This window comes from Schistocerca piceifrons, chromosome X, assembly GCF_021461385.2.
Source record: "Schistocerca piceifrons isolate TAMUIC-IGC-003096 chromosome X, iqSchPice1.1, whole genome shotgun sequence".
Lineage (NCBI taxonomy): Eukaryota > Metazoa > Arthropoda > Insecta > Orthoptera > Acrididae > Schistocerca > Schistocerca piceifrons.
Genome location: NC_060149.1, coordinates 258,589,965 through 258,607,367, shown reverse-complemented (window position 1 = coordinate 258,607,367; position 17,403 = coordinate 258,589,965). Strand labels below are relative to the sequence as shown.

The 17,403-nt window shown below is 37.3% G+C and overlaps 1 protein-coding gene across 1 annotated transcript in view; it reads right to left on the bottom strand.

Moving 5' to 3' along the window:
* Window positions 1-17,403, bottom strand: part of LOC124723129 (E3 ubiquitin-protein ligase HUWE1) — a 360,906-nt gene that overhangs the window by 54,995 nt on the left and 288,508 nt on the right. Inside the window, exons 42-45 of the mRNA XM_047248317.1 lie at window positions 15,374-15,823; window positions 15,058-15,289; window positions 7,508-7,682; window positions 5,402-5,522 (exon numbers count right to left, since the gene is read on the bottom strand). Of these exons, the coding sequence (XP_047104273.1) occupies window positions 5,402-5,522; window positions 7,508-7,682; window positions 15,058-15,289; window positions 15,374-15,823 (978 nt within the window). The remainder of the gene's footprint in view (window positions 1-5,401; window positions 5,523-7,507; window positions 7,683-15,057; window positions 15,290-15,373; window positions 15,824-17,403) is intronic.

The following is a 17,403-nucleotide window of genomic DNA, read 5'->3' as shown; positions in this document are numbered from 1 at the left end:
AGGATGTCGTCATTAGGAGAAACAAAATTGGCATTCTACTGATCGGAGTGTGGAATGTCAGATTCCTTATTCAGGCAGGTATGTTAGAAAATTTTAAAAGGGAAATGGATAGATCAGAGTTATAGTGGGAATTAGTGGCATTTGGTGGCAGGAAGAACAAGACTTCTGGTCAGGTGAATACAGGATTACAAATATAAAATCAAATAGGGGTAACGCAGGAGTAGGTTCAATAATGAGTAAAAAAACAGGAATGTGGATAAGCTGCTATGAACAGCATAGAGAACACATTATGGCGGCCAAGATAGACATGAATCCCATACCCACCACAGCAGTACAAGCTTATGTGCCAACTAGCTCTCCAGATGAGGAGGAGATTGAGGAAATGTATGATGAGGTAAAAGAAATTATTCATTTAGCTAACAGAGCAGAAAATTTAATAGTCATGGGGGACTGGAATTTGGCAGTGGGAAAAGGAAGAGAAGGAAAAGTAGTAAGTGAACATGGACTGGGGGGGGGGGGGAACAAATGAAAGATAAAGCTGCCTGACAGAATTTTGCACAGAGCATAATTTAATCATAGCTAACACTTGGTTTAAGTATCATGAGAGAAGGTTGCATATGTGGAAGAGAGATTGATTATATAATGGTTAGACAAAGATTTAGGAACCAGATTTTAAATTGTAAGACATTTCCAGGGGCAGATGTGGACTCTGACCACAATTTATTGATTATGAACCGCAGATTAAAGATGAAGAAACTGCAAAAAGGCAGGAATTTAAAGAGATGGGACCTGGATAAACTCAAAGAAGAGGTTGTAGAGGGTTTCAGTGGGAGTATTAGGGAATGATTGCTAAGAACAGGGGAAAGGAAAACAATAGAAGAAGAATGGGTAGCTTTGAGAGGTGTCATACTGCAGGCAGCAATGGATGAAGTAGGTAAAAAGACTAGGGCTAGTAGAAATCCTTGAGTAACACAGGAGGTATTGAATTTATTCGATGAGAGGAGAAAATATAAACATGCAATAAATGAAGTGGGTGAAAGGTAATACAAATGTCTAAAAAATGAGACTGATAGGAAGTGCAAAAGAACTAAGCAGGAATGGCTAGAGGCCAAATGTAAGGATGCAGAAGCATATATCATTAGTGGAAAGATAAATACTGGCTACAGGAAAATTAGAGTGACATTTGGAGAAAAGAAAACCACCTGTTTGAATATCAAGAGCTCAGATGCAAAACCAGTCCTAAGCCAAGAAGGGAAAGAAGAAAGGTGGAAGGAATATATACGAGGGTCGGAACTTAAAATAGTGGCAACTATTTATTCACAACTGATACAAAAGAGGTTCAAGTTTTTTTTAACACGAGTGTTGACAGTTCAGTACTCTCTGCAGTTGTTAACATTTTTCTGGATTCAAATCTCCTTTCCACACAACCAAATTTATATAAATTTGGTGTCTGTACATAATATATGGAGGCTAGTGACAAACATCTTCACAAATAAAATAACACGACAAATCAGAAGACAGTGTTATACATGAAACTGTTTCTTTAAAATACTGCTATGATATGATTAGTATGATCAGGCAGCTAAATTGTACTCTTCATGTAACATTAAGATGACACAATGTGAAGCAGTATAACTATGAATTCACTACATGCATTAAATCTATTATGGAATGCAATTACTGCAGTGAAATAATTAACATGTAAATTTATTCACACCAGCATCAAAAGATTGTATGAAAATAACTGACAACTTTGTGTAAGAAAGTTTACCCAGCACCGTTTTTCTCTGACAAGCAGTCCAATATACAACACCAAGAATAACAAAGTTAATCTGCACAAAAAAATGAGTGCATGCTTCAATGAAATCAAACTAAGTCAATCAAGTTCAATAATTTCAATAGTATAACTGTAGCAGAGTAATGATATTCTTCTTATCTATAAAAAAAAACAACAATTTTCCCTATTTTCTCAGGAAGTCAATGAAAAAACTGAAGACTTAAGTCAAGGGAAAACTATGGTTACACGAGTTTCCTTTATTAATCTTGGGTATGCAGCTCTCACAACTGTTTCAATAAGTTTCTTATATTTCATGAAGACCAGCTATGTTACTTATGAAGCAAACTTGGGAAACAGCGTCTAATGTAGCAGCTATTCATCAACCAACGTGATATTAGGTGAGGAACTCTCAAATCTATCCTGTAAGTGTATCTTTTGTGTGACTGAGTATCCTGTTACAAATTATTGCAAATTCATAAATTTTGTAGAGGCTTTGAATGTGGGCCACACGACAGAGTTTTGTTCACGTGTGCAGCAACTATTTTTGCTGTAACTATGAATAAAGCTACCCTTGTGTTTCTGTCTTCTGCCTGCAGTAAGAAGCCTTTTCTTCAGGCCACAACTGTTAAAACAGACTGTTGTGGAAGTGTTGTTCTGTCCAAGTAGCATTATGAAGAAACTACTACTACTACTACTACTACTACTACTACTAGACAGACACCTTTCACTAATGTGGTTTATGTTGCACAGTACAGTTTTTTCACACAGGTACGGGATGTTTAAAAAGTCTCTTCACAGTGCTGTACGATTGTTAGCTGCACATGCCATATGCCGCAGTAAACATACCGAAATGAAAACTCAGTGAAATACAAGTTATTAATTTATTGAATATTCATTTTTACTTACAAATTTTCACATTAAACGTTGAAAGTGTCCCCCTTGTTGTTGAATACACAATTCAATTCATCTAATCATGTTTCCAAACACAAGCTGTAACATTTTTTCTGTAACAGAAGCAGTGAAAGTAGATATTGCCGTTTTCAATTCATCAATGGATTTTGGACAGTTTTTATACACTGTTGCTTTCACTGCACCCCAGAAGAAAAAGTCAGGTGGTGGTAGGTCAGGTGATCGTGGAGGCGAACGTCCCTGTGAAATTATGCAATCGCCAGAAACATCAGCACAACTGTCACTTTGTATGGGAAAAGTTCTAATTTTTTTCTTACAGCTGTCTGGGCCTTTCTGACACTAACATCGATTTCCTGGGCGAGTTTTCTTACCGACTTCTTCAGAATCGTGGACATTTTATCAGAAATATAGAGTAGTATAATACTCACACAATATGCTAGGATGACCACTTCTCAATGCATCTGTCACTGAACCTGTACTTTGAAACTTGTAAATCAAATCTCGCATAGTATCCCAATGTGGGAGTGTTGTCTCTGGGAAAACCGAATTAAATGTTTGAGAAACTGAAACTGTGTATTTACCACCAGCTTTGGACACTTGTTTCACTAAAAACACACGTTCTTCAATGGTTAGCATTTTATCAGTGACAAAAATGAAACAAACAAACAAAGGAACTAAACATAAATGTTCATGTCAACACGTAATGTCACACACCAATGATACTACCCATGCTGTCATACGGCACTGCGAAGAGACTTTTTGAACACAGTGTATTACATAAACAGCTCTCTCATGTTTAACAAAGGAGTTCTTGCTGCTACTTCCTTATGGTATTCTAAAATCTCAAAGGTCATCAAGTAGGTGCTGAAGTAAAAATGATATTTCATTAAAAGATGGTGTAATTTTCCACTTTTTTGTATTAATTTTATTTGTTCACAGTTAGTTTCAGCCTTCTAGGATATTCTCAAGTTATTCTGTAGTTCTGCAATAGAAAATTATGCCCTACATACTGAAATGTGAGTATCTTGAAATTTGTGCTCGTCAGTTCGACAGAGTGACATTTACAAAGTATAAATTCATTACTGTGGTACTCGCTATGAAGAAAATTTATGCTTTTTCACCGAGGGCCTCATGTTTACCAACTGAGGACCACAGTGACACACAGTAATGAAGGAAAGAAATGTAAAAGTTGAACAGGATATGCAATTTACTAACCGCTCTTTTGCTTCTCTTAGGTTTCAGTTGGTATGATCTGGGTGTACATAAAAGAGTGTTCATGAATAAACCTTCTCCAGCTGACTGATACTATTACAGAAGTTGTTTGTTGTTTTGGCTATAGACAGATTCAATCTATTCATTTAAGTTGATAGAAGTGAAAGCACACTGTCAAATTTAGCATCTTAGTGATAGATTAGGACACAATAAATGAACTTTATTTTGGTGATATAAGCATTGTATCTGCTTCACTCAGAGTAAGTAAATGCAAAGTAAAATTCCAATACAAACAGAATTCCAGGAAAGGACTGTTTCCTCAAATTATAATGCTGGACTTCTTTCTTAAATTTTTAATTAACATTTTTTGCACAATTATTAATTTATAGGGAGGAAATGAAATATGTTCTTTATTACATGTCATCCTGAAATGCAATTTTGTACAATCAGTACATCTGAAAATATATGAAGGTTAGTTTTGGAGTATGAAATGGAAGAATTAGCTTTATCAAACTAAAAACTATATGAATTCTTGGTGTTTGTTCTTTTGGACATGCATTCATATAATTGATTTGCCTCAAATGGCAATGGGTCCACAACCTTCAGTGCGTATGCACAATATCATTTGACTTCCATCGGGTACCTAAAATTATCAAGCATGGAGGACATGGACAGGGACTTGAGACAGGAGGCACGAGGTGTAAATGTGGGTTGGCTGGGGAGTGTGCCAATATAGTTTACTTTTCACTACATTACATAGGTGACTGCATGTAACAATTTCCTATTGTCAAGAAAGTGCTCAGAGAGATTTTTTGAGCAGCTTAATTATTAATATATTATTTTCAGACAACAATTTCTTACAAAGCTGTAGGTCAGCACAAATACTCAACTTCATTTTAAATCTTGAACTATCGTCAAGCTTTAAATACATGGTGCCTTGTGACTTAATTACATAAAATAGTGGCTGTGTTACTGAAAATCCATAAAACCGCTGCTATATTTTTTGCAAGGAAAGCCTAACCACAACACAGACTTTTGAGAAAGCAGTAATCCCATTCAACACAAAATAGGGTGTGATGATAAATAATTATTCACTGTCTGTTAATTTCATGAGAAAATAGTCAGCCTATTACTACTATGGACACCTCCTTCCCCTCACAAACACTCTCTCTCTCTCTCTCTCTCTCTCTCTCTCTCTCTCTCTCTCTCTCTCTGCAAGAGAACCTAATAAATCTCCACAGCATTATATACAGACAGTCACTCACATGAAACATTGCACAAACAAACTGTGCACATAAGTTCTATCATAATTGTTCAAATGTGTGTGAAATCTTATGGGACATAACAGCTAAGGTCATCAGTCCCTAAGCCTACACATTACTTAACCTAAATTATCCTAAGGATACACACACACACACACACACACACACACACACACACACACACACCATAATTATTCACAATGAGTGACAAGTAAAGAAATCACACTTTAAATCTATGTACCTTGAATAATTTGATCCCTGTGAGCCACTGGAATCTGTACTTGCTGTGTTCCATGCATTCCACTGTGCTCTTTGTTGTGCAGCAGATGACTGAAGGGAATACCTTGAACTGCTTACCCTGCCTGATGAGATCAGGAATGCTTTTTCATCAATAAATCAAACAAAAATTAAAAGTAGCAAAAGTGTAGATTTAAGCAGAAACAAAATGTTATGACAAAATTACTTTCAAAGTTACTTACTGCTGCATTTCAATTATACTACAAAAGTTAGGAAAATTATACCACAATAGACAGAAAAAACAAATGAAAAATTGTTAAGGCTGTTGGTAATGTAACAGGATTGTTCACTAGATATTACTGTCAACTAATGCACATATTACCACAAAAGAAATAGCTAACAAATTTCATATAAATATCCAACAAACTCACAACTTAACTGTGTATCATGACCGGTTATACTTGCCTATCTCAGTCACCTTCAAGTCTATAAAAAACAAACAAATCCAATTCAGAAACTAGGTGATAATATCAAAAGCAGCCTTTTTCCTCAGTACTATGAATATGATACAAACATTATTCCTTCAAGTTTTATGCAACATCAAAAACAGATGTAAAAGTTCACTTGTCCAGTGCTTAGGCACTGCTGAGATATGACCCTGTTCAACTTACTATTTTTTTCTTCTCGTAATGCGAGATAGAGTGCAACAATTCTTTTTCATAATATGAAGCTGTTATCTATGAGGAAATGAAGCCAGTCATGATCTGTGATTACATTGCAGGTGTGTCATACAACAAGTAAGTTTTTGTAATGCTTTGGCAACCAAGGCTAGACACAATTTGCGCCAGAGTACTGGATTCTAAGGACCACACCAGAGTATATCTCTGGCTGTGATGTTTCCAATGCAAGAGTCACTTATTACTTGAGAACTGGACTAGTTTCCTATGAGAACAATGTACAGGCATCATGTTACCTGTCCCTTGACATGTGCTGCCCTCTGTTGTCAATGTCTAGAATTATTTCAAAAGAAGCAGTAGGAAACGTAAGAGCTGTTGTCACGACTTTCTGAGCCACTGTGCTCTTGTATTCTCTTGAGATTCACTCAGTTTTTACCATTTCCTGTAATTCTACTACAAACATGCAATGTTCATTGAGTAAACAAGACATTTTGGATGCTCAAGAAGAAAATTTTATGATTCTGGATTGGAAGGAGAAATATCCAAGTGGAAACGCACTGAAGATGATTTATATTCAGGTAAGCTGCAGTATGTTGCAATTTGTTGCCACTAATATAGTTGCAACACACACTGTTGCTGTAATCACAATTTAGTTCTCATTTATTTGTCTTCATAGGAAAGGAAATCTCTGATATTGCACCAATAGCAATAAACAATTCTGCACAGCACAATGATTCAGACTTTTCCACACAAAAGCCAATTACAAGTGAAACTGTCCTGGAAGTCACCCACCGTGCACCTCTCTCTCTCTCTCTCTCTCTCTCTCTCTCTCTCTCTCTCTATATATCTATCTTTTTTTTTTTTTTTTTTTTTTTTAAGGAACGATAACTATACTTTCCATCATCATTACTGTAAAATTTGTAATCTTTTACAGAATTAAACCTTGAAGATTTGTCTTTTTAGTGTTTATTGTCCTTTAAGATAAATCGAACACCCATGTGCCAGTAACATTTTAAATAATGGCATCAATGGCTTGTTATGTGGGATTGAAATTTTTTCTAAGTGGCTGGATCTCTAAGTTTTGGATCCTGACATATTCTCTTTTATGTAACTAAACAAACAATCTGAACTAAAAAATCATCAACAAATTGTTTAAATTCATGGACAAGGAAAGGAAGTACAATATGGTTAGACAGATAAGTGGATGATTATCTAATTAAAACAGAATTGCTAACACACTAGATTATCATCATTTTGATGAGCTACTTATTTACAAATACTTCAAAAGTCTCATTGCAGTTTTTAAGATGTTTTCTGGCTCTGCACTGAACAAATACATTTTGTGTTACTACAATTCTACTGACCATGGAAATAAATACAACATAATTCTTATATATTTTTTAACAAAAAATAGTAAAACAACACTTGTTTACCTGGATTCCTTAACATTGAAGACAATGCACTGGTATTGTGACTAACATGGCTAAAAAATCTGTCTTGCATCAATTGCCTGTTCCTCGCTTCCCATTCCCTTCGTAATGTCTGTGCTTCCTGTGCTAGATCTGGTGGCAACACAGACATTTGAGACTCCTCCATATCAGTCAAAATCTGTGGAGGAAATTTTTTTTGTATCTCATTATATTTTGTACGTCAAGTACTATAAATTTAGCACATGATCAAACAAATGTTGGCTTGGTTCCTGCTTTCATGCAGTATGATCGGCCCCAATTGAACAGCTCTGTCAGGAGGGTCAATATGGAGCTAGATGAGCTGCTTCGGGTGGCTACTTTGTCAGGCATAGGTTTGGTTCCTGTTGATGCTATCGGTAGGTGGGACTTCACAAGACATGGTCTGCATCTCACTAGGAAAGGGAAGAGTAAACTGGATGGGAAGATTGCAAAATCTTTAAAAGGGGGGGGGGGGGAGGGGGCACAAACTCATGGGAGTACTTTTTTAGACTAAGATCAGTGTCCAATCATCCTACACTGCTTGAAATTAAGCTTAATGAAAAGTTCAGACAGCAGGTACCAGAGATGTGAAAATATCACAAGATTCACATAAAAGCAATGAAAAATAATGTTAATATATTGCATCAGAATATCAGGGGATTAAAAAACAAAGCAGATGAGCTTCTTGTTTGTTTAGAATATTTAGAAACTGACGGTGGAATAGATGTACTATGCCTGTCTGATCATCATATAGTCACAGGTATGAAAATGGTAAATGTAGGTGGATATAAGCTTTCGGCACATGTAAGCAGAGACACTATGGAGAGAGGAGGAGTTGCCATATATGTTAAAATCTGTCATATTGTGGAAAATTTGGAAACTAAAAAAATTTGTGTAGAGCAACGTATCGAAGGATGTGCATGTGAGCTTAAACTAAATAATGGCACTTATATAATCGAAGCCATGTACAAGTCCCCATTCGTAAATTTTCAACTATTTTTGAAAAGCTTGGACACTCTGTTGTGCTATCTGTCAGACAAAGGAAAGCAAATGATTGTTTCTGGGGATTTCAATGTAAATTTTCTGAAAGAGCCCGATAGGAATCTTGACCTTTAAGTATTACTTGGTTCTTTAAATTTGACATCAATTATTTATTTTCCTACTCAGGTGGTACAGGAAAGCAACACACTCATAGATAATGTTTTCATAGACAAAGATAAATTTAATCAAATAAAAACTTTTCCTGTTAAGAATGGTCTGTCTGATCATGATTCACAGCTAGGTACAGTGTATGATATAGCTCCATACAGCAATGCAAAACAGTCCTCCAAAATAGTGTGTTCAATTAACAATTTAACAATCAAAGATTTTAAGGAAAGCTTGCAACAGTTAGACTCTGATGAGGTGTACAGGGAACATTGATGCTAATTTAAAATTTAACCTATTTCATGATACCTTTGTGAGTATATTTGAAAACAGTTTCCCTAAGAAAACAGTGAAATATAATTGTAAGAAACCATGTAAAAAGCCATGGCTTACTAAAGGGATAAAACTATCTTGTAAACAGAAAAGGGAAATGTATTGTATAGCTAGGAGGAGTAATGATCCCGAAACAGTGAAACATTATAAAAACTACTGCACTGTATTAAGAAAAGTTATTAACAAGTCCAGAAGTTTGAGCATTATGTCCTAGATTAACATATCTGATGATAAAATAATTTGGACTATTGTTAAAAGGGAAACTGGGCAACCAAGAGCACTGGATGACTGTATTTCTATCAAACACAATAAAAAGTATGTTAACAAGAAGTCAGAAGTAGAAAACATTTTTAATAATCATTGTCTTGTAGAGAAAATAGGATCCAGCTATTCATTAGAAAATGCAAGGCAGTATATGGGATTTGATAAAATTGAAATTCAACCCACCTCTCCTATGGAAATTAGGAAAATAATAAATTCACTCAAAATCGAAAGTTCTATAGAATTGATGGCATTTCCAACAGAGTACTAAAAGCTTGTTCCCAACAAATAAGTAAGAGTCTCAGCCACATATGTCTTAGCTCACTGAAACAGGGCATTTTTACAGACAGACTGAAATACGCTATTGTTAAATCAATGCATAAAAAAGGGGATAGGTATGATGCTAACAACTACTGGGCAATCTCGCTTCTGACAACTTTATCCAAAATTCTTGAAAAAGTAATGTATTCAAGAGCAGCATCACGTTTTTTTTTTTTAAAATGAAGTACTAACAAAATGTCAATTTGTTTTTCAGAAAGGCTTTTCAACAGAAAATGCTATATATGCTTTCACTGATCAAATATTAAATGCATTGAATAACCGAACATTGGGACATTTTGTGATTTCTCAAAGGCTTTTGATTGTGTGAATCATGAAATTCTTCTAGACAGGCTTAAGTATTGTAGTATGAGTGGGACAGTGCACAAATGGTTTAATTCATAATTAACTGGAAGAATGCAGAAGGTTGAAATTAACAGTAAAGATAGTCTGCATAGGTATCAAGAATGGTGTCCCATATGGTTCAGTCTTGGGTCCCTCATTGTTCTTAATATATATTAACGACTTGACACTCTGTATTCATGAAGATGCAAAGCTAATTCTTTTTGCTGATGATACAAGTATAGTAATCACACCCAACAAGCAAGAATCAGCTGAGAAAATTGTAAATAATGTCTTTCAGAAAATTATTAGGTGGTTCTCTGCAAATGGACTTTCACTAAACTTTGAGAAAACACAGATTATACAATTCTGTACAGTAAATTGCACAACACTATTGATAAATGTAGACTATGAATGTACGTCTGTTGCTAAGGCAGAATACTGAAAATTTCTGGGTGTGTGCATTGGTAATTGAATTGGATGAAACACATGGATGATCTGATGAAATGGTTAGGTTCTGCTACTTATGGTATTAAGAGTTACTGCAAATTTTGGTGATAAACATATCAGTAAATTAGCCTCCTATGCCTATTTTCATTCACTGCTTTCATATAGCATCATATTTTGGGGCAATTCGTCATTAAGAGAGAAAGTATTCATTGCACAAAAGCGTGTTATCAGAATAATAGCTGGAGCCCACCCAAGATCACCTTGCACACATTCATTTAAGGAACTTGGTATATTCACAGTACTTTCACAATACATATATTCACTTACAAAATTTGTCATTAATAACCCATCCCATTTCAAAAATAACAGTGAAGTGTATAGCGACAACACCGAAGAAAGGATGATCTTCACTATTCTGGATTAAATCTCACTTTGGCACAGAACGTGGTGAATCAGAAATCTTCGGTCATTTGCCAACAGAAATCTTCGGTCATTTGCCAAATAGTATTAAAAGTCTGACAGATAGCCAACCAACATTTAAAAGCAAATTAAAAGAATTTCTGAATGGCAGCTGCTCCTACTCAATAGATGAATTCTTAGATATGAAGTAGTAATTGTAAAAAAATAAAATAATTATTTTGTGCAAAGAAAACTTATGTTAAAGCGACACATTCCGCATCATTACGAAATGTCGTATATATATATATATATACACACACACAAAATTTTGATTGATAAATCCCTGGTTTGTTTCAGATTTTTCTTCTTGTAATATGCTACATGGCACATGTCACACTGCAGCATAATTTTTGCACTATCTTAGCCTCTGAACAAATTTGGTAACATGACCAAACACATACTAAATCTCCAGTGATAAAACTGTCAATGCCCCTCAATGCAAATTCCCAAACGCCCCCCCCCCCCTTCCCTCCACCCAGCTCTCTCTCTCTCTCTCTCTCTCTCTCTCTCTCTCTCTCTCTCTCTGTGTGTGTGTGTGTGTGTGTGTGTGTGTGTGTGTGTGTGTGTGTGTGTGTGTGCGTGTGTGCGTGTGTGCGTGTGTGCGTGTGTGTGTGTGTGCGTGTGTGCGTGTGTGCGCGCGCGCGCGCGCGCGCGCCATGATTCTGCACGGTTTATTTTTTGACATTTAACTAGCAGATAATTAGCATATTTTTTGCAATGTGCTCATCTATCCACTGCTACAATCTGAGACAGCACACAATTTCTTTCATTCTCATGTTGTTGATCAAAGGGCAGAGAAAGTTGAATGTAAGATCACACACAGGCCCACAGACAAGTACGACGACCTACAAATATACATACATACATACATACATACATACATAATCTGAAGCCACCATACAGCGCCCAGCAGAAAGTACCTTGTACCACTAATAGTCATTCTCTTTCCTGTTCCCTTCACAAATGGACCCAAGGGGAAGTGCCTGTTTACACCTCCATATAAGCCCTAACTTCTCTTTATCTTGTTTTCGCAGTACACACACAAAATGTACATTGGCAGTAGTAGAATTATTCTGCAGTCAGCCACAAATGCCAGTTTTCTAAATTTTCTCAGTGATCTTTGACAAAAAGGATGTAGTCTTTCCTCGAGGGATTCTCATTTGAATTCATGAAGGATCTCCATTACACTTGCATGCTCACTGAGCCAACCGGTAAGAAATCTAACAGTGATGGGCTTTTCAATTGGTGTTCTCTATGCAACTTCCCAGATATATGTAGCAAAATGCACTTACTGTATTAAGAACTTCAGTGACTGAATGCATCACATCCAAGTTCATCATATATGCTGAACCTTTTATATCCAGTCACTTGGACAGTACAAGATCCGATACCGTCACTGTCTCATGCCACACATCACTATTCAAAATGTGATAATACAAAAGAGTGATCTTTTTAGCAAACAGAAATCTCTCATTAAACTAGTCAGTATATTTAACAGAAATGAACATGTCAACTTCATATATTACATGAAAAACATGTTGTCCTTCCATTGTAAGAATGTGTTTTTCCAAATATTCTCAGTAGCACTTTAAAAAATTGGATACTATACTTTCAAGATCAGCTTCGGTACATAAAATATTATTTTTTTTATAAAAACTTCTCTTCAGGCTCTGATTTTCATTTAAAAATAATTTTATCACTGATAGTTCCTGATACATGAAAGCTGTTTACCTGTACTAATGAGGAGAACATGGGAAGTGCCATCATCCAGTTTTCGAAGAACTTTGTTCAATGGATGAGGAGTCAAAATAAGGGACCACGTGTCTCAGTTTATCATAGATATCCAACCATTTCTGAAAAAATGACATTCAAAGTTTTCAAGGTACTTTATGTGCCCTTTACCATGCAGTACTCTAAGATAAAATGGTGACTCAGTGGTTAGCATTGCAGCCTCATATTTGTGGCGCGTGTTTGAAACCCGACTATTGTTTTTATGTATTTCATTTTTAAGGCTTTCATTTTTAAGGCTTTCATTTTTAAGGCTTTCATTTATCTACCCACGTCCATAGAAGATTACTACACAAATGTTTCTTGTCAAATTAGAGGATACCCCATCAGTTCTCCTCCTCCTCCTCCACCTGTCAGTTCTCCTCCTCCTCCTCCTCCTCCTCCTCCTCCTCCTGTCAGTTCTCCTCCTCCTCCTCCTCCTCCTCCTCCTGTCAGTTCTCCTCCTCCTCCTCCTCCTCCTCCTCCTGTCAGTTCTCCTCCTCCTCCTCCTCCTCCTCCTCCTCCTCCTCCTCCTCCTGTCAGTTCTCCTCCTCCTCCTCCTCCTCCTGTCAGTTCTCCTCCTCCTCCTCCTCCTCCTCCTGTCAGTTCTCCTCCTCCTCCTCCTCCTCCTCCTGTCAGTTCTCCTCCTCCTCCTCCTCCTCCTCCTGTCAGTTCTCCTCCTCCTCCTCCTCCTCCTGTCAGTTCTCCTCCTCCTCCTCCTCCTGTCAGTTCTCCTCCTCCTCCTCCTCCTCCTGTCAGTTCTCCTCCTCCTCCTCCTCCTCCTCCTGTCAGTTCTCCTCCTCCTCCTCCTCCTCCTCCTGTCAGTTCTCCTCCTCCTCCTCCTCCTCCTCCTGTCAGTTCTCCTCCTCCTCCTCCTCCTCCTGTCAGTTCTCCTCCTCCTCCTCCTCCTCCTGTCAGTTCTCCTCCTCCTCCTCCTCCTGTCAGTTCTCCTCCTCCTCCTCCTCCTCCTGTCAGTTCTCCTCCTCCTCCTCCTCCTCCTGTCAGTTCTCCTCCTCCTCCTCCTCCTCCTGTCAGTTCTCCTCCTCCTCCTCCTCCTCCTCCTCCTGTCAGTTCTCCTCCTCCTCCTCCTCCTCCTCCTGTCAGTTCTCCTCCTCCTCCTGTCAGTTCTCCTCCTCCTCCTGTCAGTTCTCCTCCTCCTCCTGTCAGTTCTCCTCCTCCTCCTGTCAGTTCTCCTCCTCCTCCTGTCAGTTCTCCTCCTCCTCCTGTCAGTTCTCCTCCTCCTCCTGTCAGTTCTCCTCCTAATGTCAGTTCTCCTCCTAATGTCAGTTCTCCTCCTAATGTCAGTTCTCCTCCTAATGTCAGTTCTCCTCCTAATGTCAGTTCTTATATTGTCTCATATGTTTATTCTTCAGGAAGATTGGTGTTTTCTCTTGGACGATATCAATCTTAGAAAATTTCGAGACACGGATATTTTAACCACAGCAAGTATTGTGCGAGGGTGGTTTGCCAGTGACATTCTTCATATGAAACTCACTTTGGAAAGAAACACCATCAATATTGGTGAAAATTGACTGTGTTGGCAGTAATTTCATGGCATACCATGCATAATGCATCACTTTCCTGAAAACTGGCAACTGAATATAAATCGAGATACACTACAGGAATTTCACTGAAAACAGCTTCAAATAATTTTCTCATACTTTTTAAAAAATTCTTTGATCTGACACACAATTAGTAGACGAATAAGGACAACATTATATCAGTATACATAGGTAAATATTAGTGTAGTAATCTTCTACAGACAAGGGTATATAAATAAAAAACAAAAATGAAAGTAATAAATGGGTTTTGAACATAGGTCACCAAATTATGAAACCACAACACTAACGACTGTGCCACCATTTTGCCCGAGGGCATCACACAGTAAAAGGTGCACAAACTGCACGCTATATGGGAAATACCTCAAACTTCGATCATTGTTTTTTCATAAATGCTCGAATATCTGTGGATAAGCTGAGACATGTGTTTGTTTATTTTGACCCCTCTTCCATTGAGCAAAATTTCTGGGAATTAGGTTATAGCTCTTTTTCTCCTCCTAAGCCTCTGACATGTTCTGGTACACACCTTTTGAAGTGTCAAGAAGTTTCAATCAGCACATATTCCACTGCACAGCGAAAAATTAGCACCATTTTATAAATGATCTGTTGACAAGCAACCATCCTTCTTCGTGAGAAAAAACTGCTGCACCTCACTAGCACATTTTTTTCTAATTGATTTGGTGAAATTCTATCTTGTACATTTCTTCTTTCTCAAAATAGAGTATGTCAATTTAGTCTGTCTAACTGAAATTTCTAATTTATAATTGTGAATACAAATTTATTTACAAGTATACAACCCAGTTAAATGACAGCAGTCTTGCATTCAATTATTTGGTGGTGGGTCTTTCAACTGGTGTTCTCTACACAACTTTCCAGAAATGTGAAGCAATGTACACTTACTGTTTGCCTTAGTGATGATGGAAGATTCTGGAAGAACTCTGCAGCATTGACGGGATCATTAGGATTACTTGCAATTGCTGCTTGTCTTTGCTGTTCCAAGTGATGCTGTGCAAGGACTTCTTCTTGTATGGATGGAGGCAATGCTGCCAGGAATTCTGGATTTACCTCAGACACATTTGATGCAATGAGGTCCCTTGTCTGTTGCAGTGTCCTCTGCCGTATTCTTTGTAACCTGAAGATTTTGTACACACACAAAATTTATTAAGAAAATTCCTGTAAGGTCCGATATTTATGAAATACTGGACAAACCAAGTACCTCAACTGCTCAGCAATCACTTCCTCTCGCATGTCATCAGGAAGAGCAGCAAGAAAAGAAGGATCAACACCTTCAAGGAGATCAGATGGATTTCCTCCTGTTGACTGAGTTCCAGAACCAGAACTAGCAGCATTACTGGTACTAGCAGATGCAGCCGATACAGGCTGTGGAGCTCTTGAAGTTCCAGCAACCGGGTGGCTGACAGATGGGGCTGTATGAACAACAGCTGTTGTTGAGGATGTCGATGCTGCTGATGACACATTTGCTTGTGGTGAATCTGATCCATGTGCACCAGATAATCTAAATAAATTAGTTGATTGCACTGATGATGATGATGATGCTGTACTTAATGTTGTACTGGTAGTACTTGTTGGTGCTGATGATGCTGATGTTGCATTGCTACCCGCTGATGATGATGCAGTAGTTGTAGCTGTCGCACTGGTTTCTGGACTATAAAACACAACAAACAAATGTACTTGTTATGGTAAGAGCTAGTATTTTCCCACTAATTTTCGGGCAGAAGCAATTTAAATAACAGTTATACATGTTTAAACAATTGTAACACCCATTCACTGCACTATGTCCAATACCTCTCACAAAATGGAACTTATGTAAAAACCAATAACTTACCACAAAACAATTATCATTTTGCATTTTTACATTGCCTTTCTTTTCATAGTGTAAACAAAATCACACGGATGCTAGTCTTCCCCTAACAGTACAGTGAAGCACAATAATTTATGATAATCTAAACCATTCTCACCTTATAATTGGAAAATACACCAACAAATTTTATAGTAGACACATCATAAGAAAAGGAACAATTCAACAGTTAAGTGAGATGACTAAAAGAATTTATCTGCAGGAGTTCCTTAAATCTTTATAATTATATTCAATTAAAGACAGTTGCGATCTTAATTTACCCATGACGCATGCGTATTCTTGGGCCATGTCCTATGTCAAGCAACAGATGCGAACAACAGTGTGCGACAGCTTCAGACAACATACAACAAACAAAGGTATAGTTGCAGAAGTGTCCTCATGAGCAATGTCCATGTCATTACCCACCCTCTTCTACAACTTGCAACATTTGAATTCAAACGTTTCTGAATCCTGTTGCTGCAGCACAAGCAAAATTGAGAGTGACATCTATGAGTCTTCTTGGTAAGGCACTGGAGCTGTTATGAAATACATATCACTGATTTTAAGAGAACTATACAGAAAAAAAAAGTCTGATTCTTCCACATCTTACAGCTTGACATCAGCTCGTTTTGTATTATCACATAATAGGGGGGAGTGTGTGGCAGATATGACACGCGAGTTGGGACGGAAGTCATTAAAGCAAAGATGTTTTTTGTCGCGGCGAGATCTATTTACGAAATTTCAGTCACCAACTTTATCTTCCGAATACGAAAATATTTTGTTGAGCCCAACCTACATATGTAGGAATGATCATCAAAATAAAATAAGAGAAATCAGAGCTCGAATAGAAAGGTTTAGGTGTTCGTTTTTCCTACACGCTGTTTGGGAGTGGAGTGGTAGAGAGATAGTATGATTGTGGTTCGATGAACCCTCTGCCAAGCACTTAAATGTGAATTGCAGAGTGATCATGTAGATGTAGAAGGACTGAGTTTATATCCGTTAGTCATCATAGTTACTGTGCTGCACAAAATTAAATAAATAACTGCATGAAATTTTTAAATGTTTGCAGAGGTAAAATCACAGTCCATAGGTTTTGTGTATAGTTCATTTTAGGCCATACACTAAAGGGTATGAAATATAGCCAATATATCAAAACTGTATTTACATTTGAGAGCAGAATGATATATCTTCTCTTTCTCAAGATAGTGGTTGTTATATTCACAGATGGGTCACTTGCAGTGTGTCCAAATCCTTTCTTGTGCATCAGGAATCACATGGTCATAAAAATCGTCTTATTTCATAAATGGTTCGGGATAGCAAGACAAGGTTTCTTGGAAATGACAGCACACAAAAAGGATATATTTTGTTGCATGATTAACATTTGAAAT